Source organism: Pan troglodytes, chromosome 20, assembly GCF_028858775.2.
Source record: "Pan troglodytes isolate AG18354 chromosome 20, NHGRI_mPanTro3-v2.0_pri, whole genome shotgun sequence".
Taxonomy (NCBI): Eukaryota; Metazoa; Chordata; class Mammalia; order Primates; family Hominidae; genus Pan; species Pan troglodytes.
This window is the reverse complement of record NC_072418.2, coordinates 14167298-14188142: the sequence shown is the minus strand read 5'-3', so window position 1 is coordinate 14188142 and position 20845 is coordinate 14167298. Positions and strand designations below refer to the sequence as shown.

Here is a 20845-nt window from a genome sequence, read left to right as displayed (position 1 = left end):
AGCTACTCGGGAGGCTAAGGCAGGAGAATCGCTTGAACCTGAGAGGCGGAGTTTGGGGGGAGCCGAGATCGCGCCATTGCACTCCAGCCTGGGCAACAAGAGCGACACTCCGTCCCCCCTCCCCCGCAAAAAAAAGAAAATCAATTAACGTAATTCATGACATTAATGTATTAAAGCTAAAAAATGGGCTGTGTGCGGTGGCTCACGCCTGTAATCCCAACACTATGGGAGGCCAAAGCAGGAGGATTGCTTGAGCCCAGGAGTTCGAGACCAGCCTGGGCAATATGCCAAAACCCCATCTCTACTAAAAATACAAAGAAAAAAAAAGTAGCCAGGCTTGGAGGCGCATACCTATAGCCCCAAGTACTGGGGAGGCTGACGTGGGAGGATTGCTGCAGCCTGGAAGGCAGAGGTTGCAGTGAACCAAGATTGCCCTACTGCACTTCAGCCTGGGTGACAGAGTGAGACCTTGTCTCAAAAATTAATTAATTAAAGCTAAAAAATGGTTTCAATTGATGTAAAAAAAAGTCAATAAAATTCAACATCCTTTTTTAAAAAAGTCTTAGGATCTAGGAATAAAAGAAAATGTTCTTAACCCGATAAAGGCCATCTAGAAAAAAACCCATAGCAAAGATCATGTTTGGCTGCAAAATGTTTAAAGCACCTCCCTTAACAGCAGGAATAAAGGGCCGGGCGTGGTGGCTCATGCCTGTAATCCCAGCACTTTGGCAGGCTGAGGCGGGCAGATCACAAGGTCAGCATTTCAAGACCAGCCTGGCCAGCCTGGCCAACATAGTGAAACCCCGTCTCTACTAAAAACACAAAAAAAAATTTGCCGGGCGTGGTGGTGGAAATCTGTAGTCTCAGCTACTTGGAAGGCTGAGGCAGGAGAATTGCTTGAACCTGGGAGGCAGAGGTGGCAGTGAGCCAAGATCGTGCCATTGCACCCCAGCCTGGGTGACACAGGGAGACTCTGTCTTAAAAAAAAAAAAAAAAAAATCAGGAATAAAGAAGCCACTATCACACTGTAGCCCCTGAAATGACAAGAAAAATAGATAACAGGTATAGACTGAAGATGAAAAAATAAAATTGTCATTATTTGAAGGTGTTTTATGTTATACAATAAAAGCAAAAGAACAAAATAGCTCAGTGGGAAAACTGGGGGTGGCAAGGGGAGATGAAGGCAGGTAAATGACTAGTAAGAAACTTATGCATGAAGCAAAAGACATAATTAGCACATTTGGGATAGGAATTACCTTTGGTGGGAGGAGACAAATAAATATGTTTAGGGAAGGGCTTATGAGGCTTCAAAGCTACTAAAAGGGCCAGGCATAGTAGCTCACACCTGTAATCCCAGCACTTTGGGAGGCCAAAGTGGGAGGATCACCGGAGCCCAAGAGTTTGAGACCGGCCTGGGCCACATAGTGAGACCCCATCTCTACAAATAATTTTAAAATTAACCGGACATGGTGGCACGCGCCTATTGTTCCAGCTACTTGGGAGGCTGAGGTGGGAGGATTGCTTGAGCCTGGAAGGTCGAGGATGCAGTCAGACTTAATGGCACCACTGCACTCCAGCCTGGGTGACAGAGCGAGACCCTTTTTCTAAAATAAAAGCTACTAAAAATGGGGCCAGACGCGGTGGTTCACGCCTGTAATCCCAGCACATTGGGAGGCGGAGGTGGGTGGATCACCTGAGGTCAGGAGTACGAGACCAGCCTGGCCAACGTGCCGAAACCCCATCTCTACTAAAAATATAAAAATTAGCTGTGTATAGTGGCATGCACCTGTAATCCCAGCTACTCTGGAGGCTGAGGCAGGAGAATCGCTTGAACCCAAGAGGCGGAGGTTGCAGCAAGCCGAGATCGCACCACTGCACTCCAGTCTGGGTGACAGAGCAACCAACTAACAAACAACAACAACAAAAACAAAGAAAGCTACTAAGTGTTAGATTTACTTTTCTGAGAGCGAAAGCATTTATTTTATTTTATTTTTGAGATGGAATTTCACTCCTGTTGCCCAGGCTGGAGTGCAATGGCGCAATCTCGGCTCACCACAACCTCCGCTTCCCGGGTTCAAGCGATTCTCCTGCCTCAGCCTCCCGAGTAGCTGGGATTACAGGCATGTGCCACCACGCCCGGCTAATTTTGTATTTTTAGTAGAGATGGAGTTTCTCCATGTTGGTCTGGCTGGTCTCGAACTCCCGACCTCAGGTGATCCGCCCGCCTCAGCTTCCCAAAGTGCTGAGATTAGGGGCGTGAGCCACTGCGCCCGACGTGAAAGCGTTTCCGGTGTGAAAGCGTTTATTATTTTGTAAATGCACAGGTTGATTTTAGGCCTCTGTTTGCGTATATAGTAGTCATATAAGGGATTTCGTGCAGTAAAAACATCAGGTGCTTTGTTTCCCCCCAATGCTTATTCCAATATATGGAATCCCATCATTATTCCCATCATTAGAATAATAAAGTGACCCCTCCCCATGACGAAGCCCCTATAAGACATGGTTAATTCATCACCACCAAGGCACTCATTGCCCAGGCCCCTGGTGTGGGGACTGGGCGGTGAGCGGATGCGACCTGTTATCTCCAGCAGATACTGGGGGCCATGGAGTCTCAGGTGGGGGGGGGCCCGGCCGGCCCGGCCCTGCCCAACGGGCCACTCCTTGGTACAAATGGAGCCACTGACGACAGCAAGACCAACCTCATCGTCAACTACCTGCCCCAGAACATGACCCAGGATGAGTTCAAGAGTCTCTTTGGCAGCATTGGCGACATCGAGTCCTGCAAGTTGGTTCGGGACAAGATCACAGGTGTGGCTGCTGGAGTTGCGGGGGGGAACAGAGGTGGTAGCCTCAGAAATACAGAGGTGATGGGGGCAGGTGGGACCCTTGCTGAGGTGTCTCGGGGGTAATCGAGGCAGGAGGTGGTCTAGGGATGTGAGGTCTGATGGGGAGATGGGTGTACCCCCTAGGTGAAGGTCTCAGGAGCGATGGAGGCAGGTGGGACTCTAGCATCGAAGGTGTCATCTGGAAACAGGAAGGTGGGAACTTGGTGGGGAGGGGACAGTCTCTCAGGCCTGAGGTGGGACACTGGCAGGTGTCAAGGCTGGGTGGGAAGGTCATCATTCTGGTTCTGCCCACAGGGCAGAGCCTTGGCTACGGGTTTGTGAACTATTCTGACCCCAATGATGCAGACAAAGCCATCAACACCCTCAACGGCCTCAAATTACAGACGAAGACCATCAAGGTTGGTGCCTCCTTCTCCAATCCCCCCATGACCGCCCACCCCAACTGACTGTCCCCAACCCCCTACTGCCACCTACCCGCCCCCACGCATCCATGTCCACTGCCTTTCAGGACTCATCCCCAGAGGGGCTCAAATCTCCCCTCCAAGACTTCCTAGCTGGGGTGGGGGCAATGGCTTTCCCTCTCTAAACCTCAGTTTCCTCACCTGTCAATGGGGACAGTACTGGCTCCACGATCTCTGGAGGCTCAGGGAGTCAGCCAGGCCCTGTAAGGCAGAGTGACCAGGGTCCTGTGAGCAGTCCCCTCCCTGCTTTTGTCATGGAAATGGGGGTGGGGGCCCATCTGCCATCTGGAGCCTAATTAGGGTCTGGGAGGGCGGGATTGGGGCGGCCCCTCCCCCATCTTTGTGAACGCCCCTCCCCCAGGACCTCCCTTCTCAGCAGCTGCAGCTGGGACCCTACAAGCCCAGGTTCCCTGGGGGGGAGTCGTCATGGAAACCCCCCTCTCTGGGTTCGCCGGGGGGTGTTTGGGCTCCGCCCTGCAAATCTGCTCCCGGACCCTGGAGGAAGCCAGGGTCGGGGGGTGGCCCATCTGGCCCCCAGTTCAACATGAGAACAGAGGTGCAGGAATCTCTTCCCTTTCCTGATGTGGGGGGTTGGGGATTGGGGTGGGGGAGTGAAGTTGTGACCCAATGGGTCCCTTCATGGCCAACGAGACCCAGAAGCCCCAGGGCATGAGGACCCCAGACCCCAGTGACATTGAGATGCAGCGTGTATGTGTGTGTGTATGTGTGTATGTATATGTGTATGCATGTGTGTGTATGCATGTGTGTGCGGTGTGTGTGCATGTATGTGTGTGGTGTGTGTGTGGTGTGTGTGTATGTGTGTGTGGTGTGTGTGTGTGTATGTGTGTGGTGTATGTGTGCGGTGTGTATGTGTGTGGTGTGCGGTGTGTATGTGTGTGGTGTGTGTGTATGTGTGTGGCGTGTAGGTGTATTACGTGTATGTGTGTGTGGTATGTGTATGTGTGTGGTGTGTATGTGTGTGGTGTATGTGTATGTGTGTGTGTGGTGTGTGTCTGTGTGGGGTGTGTGGGATGTGTGTATGTGTGTGTGTGGTGTGTATGTGGTGTTTGTGTGGTGTATGTGTATGTGTGTACGTGTGTGTGGTGTATGGTGTGTGTGTATGTGTGTCTGGTGTGTGTGTGTGTGGTGTGTGTATATGTGTGGTGTGTGTGGTGTGTGTATGTGTGTATGTGTGTGTGGTGTGTGTGTTGTGTATGTGTGTGTCTGGTGTGTGTGTGGTGTGTGTGGTGTATGTGTGTGTGGTGTGTGTGTGATGTGTGTGTGGTGTATGTGTGTGTGGTGTGTGATGTGTGTGTGTGGTGTGTGTGTGGTGTGTATGTGTGTGGTGTGTGTGGTGTGTGTGTGGTGTGTGTGTGATGTGTGTGTGGTGTATGTGTGTGTGGGGTGTGTGATGTGTGTATGTGTGTGTGGTGTGTGTGTCATGTATGTGTATGTGTGGTGTGTGTGGTGTGTGTTTGGTGTGTGTGGTGTATGTGTGTGTGTATGTGTGTGTGGTGTGTGTGTGTGTCATCTTGAGTTGTGAGATACAGTGTTAATGATCCAGGTGTCCCGTGACTCACTGTGGCTCTGGCTGTGACACAATGGTTGTGGGACACAGTGTCTGTGCGAGTGGCTGTGGCCAGGCACAGTGGCCCACGCCTATAATCCCAGCACTTTGGGAGGCCGAGGCAGGAGGATCACTGGAGCCCAAGAGTTTGAGACCAACCTGGGCAACATGACAAAACCCTGTTCCTAAAAAAAAAAAAATTTAAATTAGCTGGGCGTGGCATCTTGCACCTGTAGTCCCAACTACTTGGGAGGCTGAGTGGGGAGGATCACTTAAGCTGAGGCGGCCGAGGCTACAGTGAGTCATGTTTCACCACTGCACTCCAGCCTCGGCAACAGAGCAAGACCCTGTCTAAAAAAAAAATAGAGAGAGAGAGAGAGAGAGAGGGAGGGAGAGAGAGGCTGCTGTCAAGTGGATCTGTGTATTTAAGACTTCGGGTATATCCCTATGTGTCTGTAGGATAAGGTTTTTTTTTTTTTTTTTTGGTTTTTTGGTTTTTTGGGGTTTTTTTTGAGACAGAGTCTCCCTCTCTTGCCCAGGCTGGATTGCAATGGCGCGATCTCGGCCCACTGCAACCTCCGCCTCCCAGGCTCAAGCGATTCTCCTGCCTCAGCCTCCCGAGTAGCTGGGATTACAGGCACCCGCCACCACACCTGGCTAATTTTGTATTTTTAGTAAAGATGGGGTTTCCCCATGTTGGTCAGGATGGTCTTGAACTCCTGACCTCGTGATCCATCCACCTCAGCCTCCCAAAGTGCTGGGATTACAAGTGTGAGCCACCGCACCCGGCCCAGGATGAGGTGCTTATTATTTGACAGGTGCATATGACACTGTGACTCCGGCTGTGACCTGGTGGGGCCTCAGGGATGCGTCTGGCTCTGGCAGGATGTTTGTGTGTCACCGCGATGTTGTGTGGGTGTGTCTACCTGTGCCCTGCTCTGAGGGATTGAGTGTGATATCGTGTGTTTGTGCTGCACTGTGATGGGTATGTGGTTCTACGACCTTCACTGTAATTCTCTGAGACTCCCTCCTGAACGTTGCTGAGAATGTGACAGTGGCCTGTGTCACCCTCTGGCTGGTTTCATCTCTGAGGCTGTGCAGCGGGGCGGCACTGCATGGCCTTCTGTCTGTCCCTGGGTGTTTTTGCCTGTGTGACGGTGTTGCGCGGTCAGTCAGGACTGGGCGCTATGGCAGCTGCCCAAAATATCTCCAGCTGCCTGCCGCGGGCCAGGCCCCATCCCAGGGTGGGGTGTGGGTGGAGTTTGGTCCATCCTTGCCCTTGGGAAACCCATGTCATGGAGGGATGGAAAAGGCCTGTGAAAACCTCCTCTGTGTCTCAGACGGTGTTGGACCTCCAATATCCACCCAGGATCTTACCCCCAAATCTAATCCCTCAACCCAAATCTGATTCATCAGCAAGTACCCTCACAGCTCCTAGCCCCATGGGAGAGAAAAAAAGAAGAGAAAACTGTCAAATACATTGACATGATTTCTTTCTTTCTTTTTTTTTTTTTTTTGAGACGGAGTCTCACTCTGTCACCCAGGCTGGAATGCAGTAGCGCGATCTCGGCTCACTGCAACCTCTGCCTCCCAGGTTCAAGCAATTCTCCTGCCTCAGCCTCCCGTGTAGCTGGGACTACAGGCGCCAGCCACCATGCACGGCTAATCTTTGTATTTTTTTTTAGTAGAGACGGGGTTTCAGCATGTTGGTCAGGCTGGTCTCGAACTCCCAACCTCAGATCATCCACCCCTCTCAAGCCTCCCAAAGTGCTGGGATTACAGGCGTGAGCCACCGCGCCCAGCATGGACATGATTTATTTCTTAATTTATTTATTTATTTTTCTGAGATGGAATCTTGCTCTTACCCAGGCCGGATTACAGTGGAGCGCTCTCGGCTCACTGCAATTCCGCCTCTCAGGTTCAAGTGATTCTCCTGCCTCAGCCTCCTGAGTAGCTGGGATTACAGGCGCCCGCCACCACGCCCGGCTAATTTTTGCATTTTTAGTAGAGATGGGGTTTCACCGTGTTGGCCAGGGTGGTCTCCAACTCCTGACCTCAAGTGATCTGCCCGCCTCGGCCTCCCAAAGTGCTGGGATTACAGGCGTGAGCCACCGTGCCTGGCCTGGCTGTGATTTTAAAAATCATTATTATGGACATGACAATGGCTGATGTGATTTTTTTTTCTGGAGAACCCCAGGTGCACAAAATTATATTAATCAGACCCTGCCCCCCATTCACTCTCAAACTGCTTTATCTATTTTGTTCATTTTTAAACTAGTTATTTCTTTTTTTTTTTTTTTTTTTTTGAGACGGAGTCTTGCTCTGTTGCCCAGGCTGGAATGCAGTGGCGCGATCTCAGCTCACTGCAAGCTCCGCCTCCTGGGTTTACGCCATTCTCCTGCCTCAGTCTCCCGAGTAGCTGGGACTACAGGCACCCGCCACCACGCCTGGCTTATTTTTTATATTTTTAGTAGAGATGGGGTTTCACCATGTTAGCTAGGATGGTCTTGATCTCCTGACCTTGTGATCCGCCTGCCTCAGCCTCGCAAAATGCTGGGATTACAGGCGTGAGCCACCGCGCCCAGCTTTAATTAGTTATTTCTAATGGAGGCATACACTCTCACAACTCACTGTCTCAACTCACTGTCCCAAACAAAAGCCAGAAGACAATGACCCCTATCTATCAAGAGGTTAATTATAAGAAACAGAAAATAGAGGCTGGGCACAAAGGCTCACACCTGTAGTCCCAGCACTTTGGGAGGCCGAGGGTGGGAGGATTGCTGGAGCCCGGGGGGTCAAGGCTGTGGTGAACCATGATTGCATCACTGTACTCCAGCCTGGGCAACACAGCAAGACCCCATCTCAAAACAAACCCACAAACAAAAACCTCACTTAACAAGAAAAAGAAAGAGGAAAGGAAGGAAGGGAAGGAGGGAGGGAGGAAAGAGGGAGGGAGGGAGAGTGGAAGGAAAGAAGGAAGGAATGAAGGAAGGAAGGGAGGGAGGGAGGGAGGAAAAATAGATACGGCAGACATAAGGGGGAGAATTGCTGATGACCACGCCCCAGCCTCTTCCCCAGTCCCTGGTGACAGGTCACCCACTGAGCATTTGAGAGGTGGACTTCCCTACCATGCTTCCAGGACATTGATAAAGACACAATGAAACAAGGTCACACAATATTCCCTGCTTTGTAAATAGACTTTTCTGTCCCCCATTTTACAATACTCACCAGTCACCACCGTTTCTGGGAAATAAATATATATGTCCATCTTTTTCTCTTTTTTTTTTTAGAGACAGGGTCTTGCTCTGTAGCCCAGGCTGGAGTGCAGTGGTGTGATCATAGCTCACTGCAGCCTTTAACTCCTGGGTTCAAGTGATCCTCCAGCCTCAGTCTCCCGAGTAGCTGGGACCACAGGTGTGCGCCACCACACCCAGCTAATTTTTTTTTTTTTTTTTTTTTTTTGTAGAGGTTGTGGCGGTGGAGGATGGGGGCGAGTCTTGCTATATTGTCCAGGCTGGTCTCAAACTCCTGGGCTCCCTTGATCCTCCTGCCTTGAACTTCCAGAGCACTGGGATTACAGCCATGAGCCACTGCACCTGACCCACCATTTTTTTAAACCCCTGCAGAGAGTTTGGTTGTTGGGTTGGACTATAATTAATAATGTGATTCAGATAACAGTGTAAAATGTGTCTAATTCCTAGTTAGGAGAAGTGCTTTGAGAAAGAGTAATAGGGGTGGTGGGGGGAGGACAAATTTAGATGAGAGAGGACAGGGAGGATGTTTCAACTGATACCCAAAGAAAGAAGAGGAGGAAGAGCATTCCAGGCAGAGAGAACAGGCAATGCCAGGGCCCTGAGGCTGAGACATGCCTGGTGTGTTTGGGGAAAATGGGGGAAGTTCAAGTTGCTGGAACACAGTAATTGGGGCAGAAAGTAGGGGGAGATGAGGGCAAGGATGTCATGGGGAAGAATGTGCAGGGTTTTGCGGTCCAAGGAAAGGACTTTGGCTTTTCTGCTGAGGAAGGTGGGAGCCATAGAGGGTTCTGAGCAGAGGGGGGATGCGACCTGGCTCAGGTGTTCACAGGCGCCCTCTGGCTGCTGTAGGGGGGACAGACAGTGGGGGATGGGAGCAGGGGGGCCAGGGTGGAGGCTGCTACACTGGTCCAGGTGATCAGTAGTGAAGGCTGGGCCAGGGTGGGACAGTGGCAGTGGGGTGAAGTGTGTGGATTCTGGATAAGGAGGAAGGTAGAGCCTACAGGATTTACAGTGGGTTGGATGTGCATGTGAAGAACAGGTGTCGAGAACAACCTGAACCTGGGGACATGAGCACTTAGGAGGACAGAGTTGCCATTAGTGAGTTGGGGCAGATTGGAGGCGGGCGGGAGCAGGAGGCACCTGTGCTGTGTATGAAGTGCCCTTGACACCCCCATGTGGGGCACCTGGATGCAGTTGCCACCAGGGGTGCAGATTGGGGACATTTGGGAGCTGATGACTAAAGACCTGAGTGTCCCTGGGGGGCCCAGTGTAGCTGGGAAGAGAAGGGGCCAGTGTCTTAGGTCCACTCTCTATAGGAGTGGGAAGAGTGGCTGGGTGTGGTGGTGCATGCCTGTAGTCCCAGCTACTTGGGAGGCTGAGGTGGGAGGATGGCTTGAGTCCAGGAGTTGGAGGCTGCAGTGCAGTATGATTGCACCTGTGAATAATAACTGCATTTAGCCTGGGCAACACAGCAAGACTCCGTCTTTCAATAAAATAAAAATAGGCCAGGCATGGTGGCTCACACCTATAATCCCAGCATTTTGGGAGGCCGAGATGGGAGAATTGCTTGAGGCCAGAAGTTCAATACCAGCCTAGGTAACACAGTGAGATCCTGTTTCTACAAAAAAAAAAAAAATTTAAAGATTAGCTGAGGCCAGGGGAGGTGGGTCACACCTGTAATCCCAGCACTTTGGGAGGCGGAGGCGGGCGGATCATGAGATCAGGAGCTCAAGACCAGCCTGACCAACATGATGAAACCCTGTCTCTGCTAAAATTATAAAAATTAGGCAAGGCGCGGTGGCTCGCGCCTGTAATCCCAGCACTTTGGGAGGCCGAGATGAGCGGATCACAAGGTCAAGAGGTCAAGACCATCCTGGCCAACATGGTGAAACCCCGTCTCTACTAAAAATACAAAAAAATAAAAAAAAATTAGCTAGGCGTGGTGGTGGCATGCCTGTAATCCCAGCTAGTCAGGAGGCTGAGGCAGGAGAATTGCTTGAACCCGGTAAGCAGAGGTTGCAATGAGCCGAGATGTCGCCATTGCACTCCAGCCTGGCGACAGAGCAACACTCCATCTCAAAAAAAAAAAAAGGAAAAAAAATGCTGGCCAGGCATGGTGGTGGGCACCTGTAGTCTCAGCTACTTGCGGGGCTTAGGCGGTAGGATTGCTTGAGCCCAAGAGGTCGAGGCTGTAGTGAGCTGAGATCACACCATTGCATTCCAGCCTGGGTAAAAAAGTGAGATCCTGTCTTTAAAAAAAAAAAAAAAGGTCAATGTTTGTTGATGGACTGTCAAGCATGTGATAGTGATGTGAGCCGGCTATTCAAGGATCCCTTTGGGGTCACATGTCACCCCAGGGAGACATGTCCTCCCTAGGTGGCAGGTCCCCATCACTCTATATAGGCAGTCCAAGTTGTTACAGCCACTGCCATGTCCCCTCTCCCATATCTGACTCAGCCCCACCCCACAGTGACAACTCTAGAGATACTTATTGAGTGACGGATGGGTCACTTCTGCTAACTCTGTGATGGTTTAGACATGGCCTCACTCTCTCCATCTGTGAAATGGGTCTCCGCCTCACCCCTGTCCATCTGACCCCCTCACCCAGGTGTCCTATGCCAGACCCAGTTCAGCGTCCATCCGGGATGCTAACCTGTACGTCAGCGGGCTCCCCAAGACCATGAGCCAGAAAGAGATGGAGCAGCTCTTCTCCCAGTACGGCCGCATCATCACGTCCCGCATCCTGGTGGACCAGGTCACAGGTCAGGCAGTCAGGGAGGGTGCACCTGGCGGGGGCGCTGGGCAAAGGCAGTCAGGTGGGACCAACGTGGGGAAACCGACCAAGATGCCAGGGCATGAAGCAGGGAAGGGAGAAGTGGGGTTACACAGGAGGGGACAGGGTCGTCGTGATGGACATCCCCGCCCCCTGGCAGGTGTCTCTCGGGGTGTGGGATTCATCCGCTTTGACAAGAGGATTGAGGCCGAAGAGGCTATCAAAGGACTGAATGGGCAGAAGCCGCTGGGCGCAGCTGAGCCCATCACAGTCAAGTTCGCGAACAACCCAAGTCAGAAGACGGGGCAGGCGCTGCTCACCCACCTCTACCAGTCATCCGCCCGGCGCTACGCAGGCCCCCTACACCATCAGACACAGCGTTTCCGGTGAGCCCCCTGCCACCCAGATGGCCCCAGGCCGGGTGCCCCCAAGCTTGCAACCCTCCCTGAACCCCATTCCTGCCGAAGGGAGGGATGCCGGGAGGGTGCGCACACATGGGAGCCAAGGAGCCTATCTGTCAGGTGCCAAGGCCAGCCACTCATATACAGCAGGCCCTCAATGTGTGCTGGCCACGACGATTGGCATTCTTGGTGTTAAAAGATTTTGGCGTCATCTGGGTTCCAGCTCTGGTGGCCCCTTTCTCTTTTGGGCACGTGGCTGTAGCTCTGTGCCTCAGTTTCCCATCTGTAATAACACCAAGTATTTCATGAGTCTTTGCTGTGTGCTAGACACCCTTATTCTTCTGCAACCCGATGAGAACAGAGCTTGTGTTGTCCCTGTTTTATGGACGGGGACCCTGAGGCACAGAGAGGTGTTGGGGTTTGCCTGGCCCAAACAGAGCAGAGACTCAAACCCAGGACCTGGAGTCCAAGCTCATAGCCACTCCAAGGGGAGACAATGGAAGCCCCTTGTGGGCCCCCGGGTGGCCGGGGCAAGTTACCCACCCCCTCAAGTGCTGCGAGAATGTTGGCTGTGGTAGTTACTGTTGCCTTTGTTAGGAGTTATCTTTCCCCAGGGATCCCAGCGCCTGGGCCCAGAGGGGACCCGCCAGCCAGGAGGGGGAGGATGGATGAGGAGGCCAGTGCAGGCTGGACAGCGGTGGGGCAGGCGAGAGGCGGTGCCTGAGTGACCACGGTTCCGTGCCAGGCAGTGTCTAGCTGGGCGGGCGGGGAGCAGGCAGGCGGGGGCAGGGCTCTGCTGCAGGCCTGTTGGGTGGGGGTGGGGAGGGCAGGCCGACGGTGTCACAGCAGGGGGGCGTGACTGGAAGCCACCTCTGACCACCACCTCTGCCTCCACAGGCTGGACAATTTGCTCAACATGGCCTACGGCGTCAAGAGGTAACAGTGACCCCGCCCCACTGTCCCCACCCCTCACCATCCATGCCCCTGATGCACCCCTCCCCAGCTCACCCCCAGGGCTGCAGGCTTAGCCTTGTTTGCCTGGGTCTTGGAGTAGCATGGCCATTGAGAGATGTGACATCAAAGCCAGACGTGATGGTTCTCGCCTGTGCTCCCAGTGTTTCGGGAGGCTGAGGGGCAAGGAGCACTTGAGGCCAGGAGTTTCAAGATCAGCCTGGGCAACACAGTGAGATCCTTCTCTACAATTTTTTTTTAAGGATTAGCCTGATACGGTGGTGCATGCCTGTAGTTCAGGCTACTCAGGAGGCTGAGGCGGGAGGATCGCTTGAGCCCAGGAGTGGGAGGCTGCAGTGAACTATGATGGTGCCACTGCACCCCAGCCTGGGTGACAGAGCGAGACCTTATCTCCAAAAATTAAAAAATGTGGCTGGGCGCGGTGTCTCATGCCTGTAATCCCAGCTACTCAGGAGGCTGAAGCAGGAGAATCGCTTGAACATGGAAGGAGGAGGTTGCAGTGAGCTGAAATCGTGCCACTGCACTCCAGCCTGGGCAACAAGAGCGAAACTCCATCTCAAAAAAATAATAATAATTAAAAAATGTAAAAGAAGATCTCAGTCTGAGTCTAGTGGGGGAGGAGACAGAGAAATGAATGGTGATGAAGGCTGTGAAGTAGAAGGGGTAACAGAGGCCGGGCGTGGTGGCTCACGCCTGTAATCCCAGCACTTTGGGAAGCCGAGGCAGGCGGATCACGAGGTCAGGAGTTCAAGACCAGCCTGGCCAAGATGGTGAAACCCCATCTCTACTAAAAATACAAAAATTTAGCTGGGCATGGTGGCAGGCGCCTGTAATCCCAGCTACTCGGGAGGCTGAGGCAGAGAACTGCTTGAACCCAGGAGGCGGAGGTTGCAGTGAGCTGAGATCGTGCCACTGCACTCCAGCCTGGGCGACAGAGTGAGATTCCGTCTCAAAAAGAAAAAAAAAAAAAGAAGGGGTGAAGGAGACCCAGCAGCAGAGACCCCCCAGTCCCATCTGAGGCAACATCCACACAAAGGCAGAGTGGAAAGGGAGTTCCTAGCAGTGGGAAAAGCCTGTGCAAAGAGGGCCAGAAGGAGCGAGTCGTTTGTTCCTCGTGGTCAGGATTGAATGGTTCAGGCCCTTGGGTCCTCCCTTCCCAGCTGAGGGGTTTAATCCAAGGGCGGGATTGCCAGTGAGGAATGTGAGTGGAGCCAATTCTGTCCTTTCATTAATTCATTCAACAGACACCTCCCAAGTGCTTACTAGGTGTTGTTCAGGGGCTGGAACAAACTCTTGCAGGGAAGATGAAGTTGATGATAATAAATATATGATTTGAAAAGGAAAGCCGGGTGCAGTGGCTCACACCTGTAATCTCAGCACTTTGGAACTCCAAGGCGGTAGGATTGCTTGAGCCCAGGAGTTCGAGACCAGCCTGGCTAACGCAGCGAGACCCCACCTCTACAAAAAATTTTAAAAATTAGCGGGGCATGGCTGGGTGCGGTGGCTCATGCCTGTAATCCCAGCACTTTGGGAGGTCGAAGCGGGCGGATCACCTGAGGTCGGGAGTTCGAGACCAGTCTGATCAACATGGAGAAACCCCATCTCTATTAAAAATACAAAATTAGCTGGGCGTGGTGGCAGGTGCTACTCGGGAGGCTGAGGCAGGACAATCGCTTGAACCTAGGAGGCAGAGGTTGCAGTGAGCTGGGATCATCCCACTGCACTCCAGCCTGGGCAACAGAGCAAGACTCCGTCTCAGAAAAAAAAAAAAAATTAGTGGGGCATAGTGGTGCACCTGTAGTCCCAGCTACTTGGGAAGCCAAGGCAGGAGGATTGCTTGAGCCTGAGAGTTCGAGACCAGCCTAAGCAACATAGTGAGACTGTGTCACCACAAATCATAAAAAAAATTAGCTGGGTGTGAGGGTGCCTGCCTACAGTCCCAGCTGCTCAGGAGGCTGAGGCGGGAGGCTTGCTTGAGCCCAGGAGGTCAAAGCTGCAGTGAGCCATGATTGCACCACTGCACTCCAGCCTGGGTGACAGAGCGACACCGTGTCTCTAAAAAAAAAAATTGCATTGCAGGGGTCACACCATTCCAAGGTCATGGCACAGTCAGGGGTCATAAAGGTGTGAAGGGTCACAACGGGGTCAGAAGCATGCGGGGGGTCAGGGCAGAGCCCGCGTGACCCCCAAAGTAGTCCCCTGTCGCTCATCGCCAGGTTCTCGCCGATCGCCATCGATGGTATGAGCGGCCTGGCGGGCGTGGGCCTGTCGGGGGGCGCGGCGGGCGCCGGCTGGTGCATCTTCGTGTACAACCTGTCACCGGAGGCAGACGAGAGCGTGCTGTGGCAGCTGTTCGGGCCTTTTGGGGCAGTCACCAACGTCAAGGTCATCCGTGATTTCACCACCAACAAGTGCAAGGGTTTCGGCTTCGTGACCATGACCAACTATGACGAGGCGGCCATGGCCATCGCCAGCCTGAACGGCTATCGCCTGGGCGAGCGCGTGCTGCAGGTCTCCTTCAAGACCAGCAAACAGCACAAGGCGTGAGCCCACCCCGCCTGCCCTCCCACCCCCTCCCCGGGCAGCAGAGAGAGAGAGAGAGAGAAAGAGAGAGAGAGAGAGAGAGAGAAGGGGCCCAAGAGAGACAGCACAGGCAGCCCCACGGACGACGCGAGGGCCCCACGTCCCTGCGGAAGCCACAGGGTGAGCACTCTGGGGTGGGAGGGTCTGCAGGGAATTGGGGGGGTGCCCGGGGATCCCCCGCCCCATCCTCCTGCCCCCACCCCAGGCTGGGCTGTTCACTCTCTCGTCTTGGTTTGGTTCATGGTGAAGGTTTTTGTTTCTTTTTTCGGCTAAAAAGAATGCAGAGATGTGCCCCCACCCCCACCCTCGACCACCCCCGATGGGATGGCTTGGGGGGCTCCAGGGGGTGCCCTCCCAGACCCCCTTGCCCAGGCCTCCCCAGCACCTAGGTGGGGCCTGGGGTAGGAGGAACAGGTTTAAAAATCCCCAAAAAAGCGAACCGTGAGGAGGGGTGTGGGCACCCCCGGCCCAGTGCCCCCTGGTGGAATGCGGGGGAGCAGGCAGTGGGGCTGGAAGCAGAAACAAAATGAAAAAAAAAGGGGGGGTGGGAGGGGAAGAAAAACTCTATTTTTGTAAAAAGGGAAAAAGACCTCGTGGAGAATTTTTACTGGGGATTCTTGAACTTGAAAAAAAAAAACACAAAAAAAGACAAAAAAAAAAAAAGAAAATATTTTGGCAGGTTATGTTTACCAACTGGGGCGGGGGTGGGGGGGGCCCAGGGAGCAGGGCTTAGGGGCTGGCAGCCCACGGGGCCACACAGAGAAACAACCACGCAGACAGTCACACCACGGGGACACACGGACAGACGCAGACGGACACAGCGACATGCCCCAGACACGTTAAGGGACTGGTTGGCCAAACTCAGACACGTGGACAGGGATAGACAGAAAGAGACAGAAGCTGGGGCTACGTCCATGTGGACACAGACCACAGATGTGGGCACACGAATCCATCCACCTGTCCACGTGCACACGTGAATGTAGCAATAGATATTTGGACATCAAATTTGGACACCAGGTCACGGAGAAACACAAACACCACCCAGGAACACGCAGACATATGCCCATAGCATCCCACAGGCCCAGGCAGGAGGTCCCACCCCAGACCCCGCCCCAGACGCTCCCTCACCCTCTCGGCCCCCTCGCCCTGGCCCCCAGGTTCTCTGCAGAGATCTCTCCTGGACCCCCAGCGGTCTCCTTGGCGCCCACGAACACAGGCGTGCACACGCAGCGCACATGCATTGAGACACACGATACCTCGTTCCACCTTGGCGTCACGGTGGGCTGGAGGCAGCCCCCCCCCACACAACACTTGAGGCCAAAGGACACCCCTGTCCCCGGGGCTCAACCTCCCCCTGGGCCGAGGCCTTGGCCCACGCAGCTGAGGGAGAGGCCCAGCCCTGAGCCTCCCCCACCAGGACTGGGCCTCCCCGGCAGCAAGACCCCGGCACTCCCCGCCAGGCCCAGGGTGGGGTGGATGGGCCCAAAGGCCCAGCCCCACACTCCTTTCCCGTCCACTTGTCACCTACCTATCCCCTTTCGGTTTGTTGGGTTTTTCGTCTTTCCAGATTGCAGTGGACACAGCCCCCGATCTCGAGCCCCGGCCCCCGGCTTCTGTTTGGACATTGCATCGCCCTAGTTTTCTTTCTTTAAAAAAAAAAAAATTCCAACAGAAGCCACAGGCCGGAGCCCCTGGGAGCCCTCGCACCGCTCCCCACCCCACTCAGCGGCCCCATCGGAACTGAGAATTGCAAAACCCCGACTTTAGCTATAGTTAAGTTGCCTTCCCCCCCCCTCCCCCGGTGTCCCCACGTTTGGTGTCTGGCTATGGCGCCCCCATCTGACTGTCCAGCTCTCTCTCCCCCACCCCTCCCGGTGTTGTTATTAAACGTCTGTGGAGCTTCTGCTGCAAGGAACAAAAAAGAAAAAAAATCAAAAAAGCGACAAAAAAACACAAACAGAAGAGGAAAAAAAGCAACAAAAAAAGAAAACACACAGAAGAGATTTAAAAAAAAAAAAAAGGAAAAAAAAAAAGACATAAACTGGCACCAGTTAACTTTCTTGTACTTTTTTGCTGAATTTAGCTTCTTGTAGTTTTAACTTATTGCTATGTTAACTATTTATTCTCCTCGTTGCCCTGTAAGGACATCCGTGTATATTTCTGTTACTTCATCCGGTTTGCAAGTTAAAGGAACGACAATGTTCTCTTTGTTTCTTTAAGTTTTGCCGAGACATGGTTATGCCTAATTTATTTATAAAAGGGGAAGTGGAATCATTAAAGTAATAATAATTATTAATAACAGTAATGGTAGCCGAGTGGCACGCGGGGGCATGTGCTCTGCGGGGCAGTCCCCACGGCCAGCGACGTCCAGGTCATCAATGGGATTCTTTTTGCTCTTGTCTTGAGAATTTTTTCAGTCCTATTTAGCTGGTGAAATCCCTAGCTTGTTCTTGATACACGAACCTATTTATTCTCGTGGTTTTAAGTCCTCCCTGCCCTCTCTCCTCTCCCCTGCAGCAGGGCAGGGACCCCTCTCCCCTGCTGTCTCTTGGGGCTCTCTCCCCTCCGCCCTCTGCATTCGGGAACACGCACGTCCGCGTGGGAAGCTTGCAGCAGGGCGTCCGAGCAATAAGGGCTGGGTTTGTCCCCCACCCTGGGGGGGGCCAGGCTCCAGAGAGGGGGCACCTCCCCACACCCCCCCCCCCCACCGAGGCCTAGGCCCCTGCCACCCCCAAGACTGGGAGGGGACTTCTTTTTCTAAAACACAAAACTCAGCCCAGCCAGGCCCCCTCCCTGGAGGCCAGCCCCTCCCCGCAGGGGGCCAGGCCGGGGCTCCCAGGCGAGGGGGACTTGGGGCTTCCACGTCCCTGGGGGGCAGGGGCCAGGCCAGGGGGGAGGGGGCTCAGCCCCTCCACCCCTCCCTTCATCCTGTTATTTATTCGGAAGGTTTCAAATCACGACAGAGTCCATGTTGGAGGTGATAAAAAACTGTAAAAAAAAAAAAAAAAAAAAAAAGACAAAACAAAAGACAAAAAAAAAAAAAAAAAAACCCAACAAGAACACTTCGCGTTGCGTTTAGACTATTTATTACCGGGATCACAGGCCTGGCCGCGGTAACAGACTTTTACATGGAATTGTTTAATTATTTGTACTTTTCATGCCAGAAAATAAAAGTTCAGAATCTTAAGGCCTTGGGTGATCTCTGCACCGTTGCGCGGGGAGCACGCAGGAGCAGCCTGTGTAGTGGCGCCCAGGCCCCCGTCCTTCTCTGGGCCTGGGTCTGTCTGCAGCAGGGGCTTCGGCCCGGGAGGGAACCCTTGGCCTCCACAGAGCACAAATGAGACCCAGGGAAGGTGGGACACAGGCCCGGATGGATGCTCAAGACAGAAATGGTCCAGGGTCCATCCATCTGGTATCTTCAGGAGTGATCCCCAGATGGTGGGGGAGGCCTGGGTGGGATCTGCAGAAAGCTGCGTCCCCTGCGCTCAACCCCTGCCCACACCCCGGTCCACACCCCAGCAAAGCGAGGCAGACACAGACAAGTTTGGGTGGGGGATCACATTTATTGTACTGAGGTCACAGGTCAAGTTATTCACTAGTCCCCACTAGGAGGGGTGGCAGGGACAGGGCTGGGGGTGGTGGGGCGAGTCACCAAGGTGGGGGGCCCAGGGAGGGCAAGCTCCTTTACCCATCTTTGGAGGCTGTTGGGGCCTGGGAATGTGGACCAGCCCCGCCTGGGCCCCAGAGCAGGGCACGAAGCCCCACAAAGGTCCTGCCGCCACAGAGGAGGGCAACAGAGCCACAGGCAGGCCCAGACAGAGGGGCGGGTGGACGGCACTGCAGGGGCTGGCTTCATGCCTTCTTGAGGTTCTGGGGCAAGAGAAAGACCAGATTAGAAAGCTGGGGACAGCTGGACATGGTGATGTTTGCCTGTAGTCCCAGCTGCTTGGGAGGCTGAGGTGGGAGGATCATTTGAGGCCAGGAGTTGACCAGCCTGGAGACCTTGTCTATTTTCTCTTTTTTTTTTTTTGAGAGTCTCACTCTGTAGCCCAGGCTGGAGAGTGCAGTAGCATGATCTTGGCTCACTCCAACCTCTACCTCCTGGGTTCAAGTGATTCTTGTGCTTCAGCCTCTTGAGCAGCTGGAACTACAGGCACCTACCACCACACCCAGCTAATTTTTTTGTATTTTTAGTAGAGATGGGGTTTTACCATGTTGGTCAGGCTGGTCTCAACCTCCTGACCTCAAGTGATCCGCCCACCTCAGCCTCCCAAAGTGCTGGGATTACAGATGTGAGCCACGACGCCTGGCCTATTTATTTTCAAAAGTAAAAAAATCTTTTTTTAAAAAGCAGGGGATGGCCAGACATGGTAGCTCACGCCTGTAATCCCAGCACTTTGGGAGGCTGAGGAGGGTGGATCACGAGGTCAGGAGATGGAGACCAACCTGGTTAACACAGTGAAACCCCATCTCTACTAAAAATACAAAAAAATTAGCCAGGCATGGTGGCGGCGCCTGTAGTCCCAATTACTCAGGAGGCTGAGACAGGAGAATTGCTTGCACCCAGGAGGTGGAGGTTGCAGTGAGCCGAGATCGCGCCATTGCATTCCACATTCCAGCCTCGGCAACAAGAGTGAAACTCCATCCAAAAAAAAAAAAAGGCAGGAGATGGCCGGGTGTGGTGGCTCATGCCTGTAATCCCAGCACTTTGGGAGGCCAAGGCAGGTGGATCATCTGAGGTCAGGAGTTCGAGACCATCCAGGCCAACATGGTGAAACCCCATCTCTACTAAAAATTAGCCAGGCGTGGTGGTGCACACCTGTAATCCCAGCTACTTGGGAGGCTGAGACAAGAGAATTGTTTGAACCCGGGAGGTAGAGGTTGCAGTCAGCTGAGGTCGCATCACTGCACTCCAGCCTGGGCCAAAGAGTGAGACTCCACCTCAAAAAAACAAAACAAAAAAGCAGGGAACATGGGGACACAGGTTGATAGAGTGGCCATGTGGGTCCATCTTCCTCAGGGCCCGCCGCCTCCCCTTGCTGGGGCAGGCCGACGAGACTCCACCTCCCCGCCCACCTCTGCGCCCATCCAGCTAGAGCTCGTCATGGTCGTCTTCGGTGGGTGCTTCAGGCGGTGGCTCCGGGCAGGCGGCTGGCGTCATCAGCTCCATGAGGTACTCGCAGCGACTGGGCTCTGTGGTGCTGGTCACCATGGTCTCTTTCCCGCACAGGAGGCGCACCTGGGGATGGGGAGACGGGTGCTCGAGAGGGTTCGGCTGGGCCAGGCCTGGGTCTCCCCGCCCCAGCTCCCCTGCCTTGCAGGCACTCACGGTGGTGGAGCGGTTGGGGCCCTGCCAGCAGCCCGTGCCTTGCTCATACTTCATGGCACTGAACTTGTCGTGGTCGGGGCCAACCCATGAACCCCAGGTGCTGTGAGAGACACAGGGTGCTGAGGGCTGGGCCGGTGTCGGGGCACCAGGAGGAGGCAGAGGGAAGGGGCCAGCCCAAGCCACTCACCCGAGGCTGGTGGGAGAGCCCCCGAGTTTGGGTTTCTGCGAGACAAGCTTGAAGGGGCAGAGGCGGTAGACGTATCTGTGGAGGACCGGGACATGTGGGTTGGGGGACGTGGGGATTCCAGCCTCCTCCCACAGCCACCCCCCACCGCCTCCTCCAGTCCCCACACACAGGGCACCTCCAACTCCAATGGCCAACCCTAAGCCTGGCCCCTGGCTTCTGCTCCCCCTCAATATGGAAGGCAGCACTCTCGGGCCCCACCCGCAGATGGTTCCCCAACCATCAAGAAACTGCCGGTGCCACTTCCGGGGCCACCCGCCTCCCACCCTGCCAGTGGGGGCCCCTGCACTCCTGGGACGCACTCGTTGGTGGTGAGCTCGTAGCACTGGCTGTACAGGTAAGCAAACTCCCCGTTGGGGCCAAAGTCAAAAGAAATCTCTTGCTCCAGGTTCCTGGAAGGGGAGGCGGAGCGGTT

At 53.9% G+C, this 20845-nt stretch overlaps 3 protein-coding genes across 17 annotated transcripts in view; 2 read left to right on the top strand and 1 right to left on the bottom strand.

The window, feature by feature from the left end:
• Positions 1-18044, top strand: part of ELAVL3 (ELAV like RNA binding protein 3) — a 29717-nt gene extending 11673 nt beyond the window's left edge. The window contains exons 2-7 of one of the 3 annotated variants that reach the window (XM_016935111.3): positions 2589-2808; positions 3141-3244; positions 10737-10890; positions 11062-11287; positions 12200-12238; positions 14491-18044. In XM_016935111.3, coding sequence (XP_016790600.1) covers positions 2589-2808; positions 3141-3244; positions 10737-10890; positions 11062-11287; positions 12200-12238; positions 14491-14821 — 1074 coding nt within the window. In that variant the 3' untranslated portion in view covers positions 14822-18044. Of the gene's footprint in view, positions 1-2588; positions 2809-3140; positions 3245-10736; positions 10891-11061; positions 11288-12199; positions 12239-14469 lie in introns of all 3 variants that reach the window. The other 2 variants (XM_016935109.3, XM_016935110.4) reach the window with 2 other exon arrangements.
• On the top strand, positions 15791-16495 carry LOC107969667 (basic proline-rich protein-like). The gene has a single exon (XM_016935112.4). The coding sequence runs from the start codon at positions 15791-15793 to the stop codon at positions 16493-16495; it is 705 nt and encodes a 234-aa protein (XP_016790601.1).
• Positions 18045-18400: 356 nt separating the features above from the next.
• Positions 18401-20845, bottom strand: part of PRKCSH (PRKCSH beta subunit of glucosidase II) — a 15722-nt gene continuing 13277 nt past the window's right edge. For 6 of the 13 annotated variants that reach the window (XM_054673581.2, XM_063800551.1, XM_063800552.1 and 3 more), the window contains 5 exons: positions 20733-20822; positions 20374-20448; positions 20187-20286; positions 19934-20096; positions 18401-18727 (listed from right to left, as the gene is read on the bottom strand). In XM_054673581.2, coding sequence (XP_054529556.1) covers positions 19950-20096; positions 20187-20286; positions 20374-20448; positions 20733-20822 — 412 coding nt within the window. In that variant the 3' untranslated portion in view covers positions 18401-18727; positions 19934-19949. Of the gene's footprint in view, positions 18934-19477; positions 20097-20186; positions 20287-20373; positions 20449-20732; positions 20823-20845 lie in introns of all 13 variants that reach the window. The other 7 variants (XR_010153545.1, XR_010153540.1, XR_010153542.1 and 4 more) reach the window with 2 other exon arrangements.

Coding starts and splice junctions, on each gene's coding strand:
- LOC107969667 (XM_016935112.4), top strand. CDS start 15,791: ATGTGGGCACACGAATCCATCCACCTGTCCACGTGCACACGTGAATGT.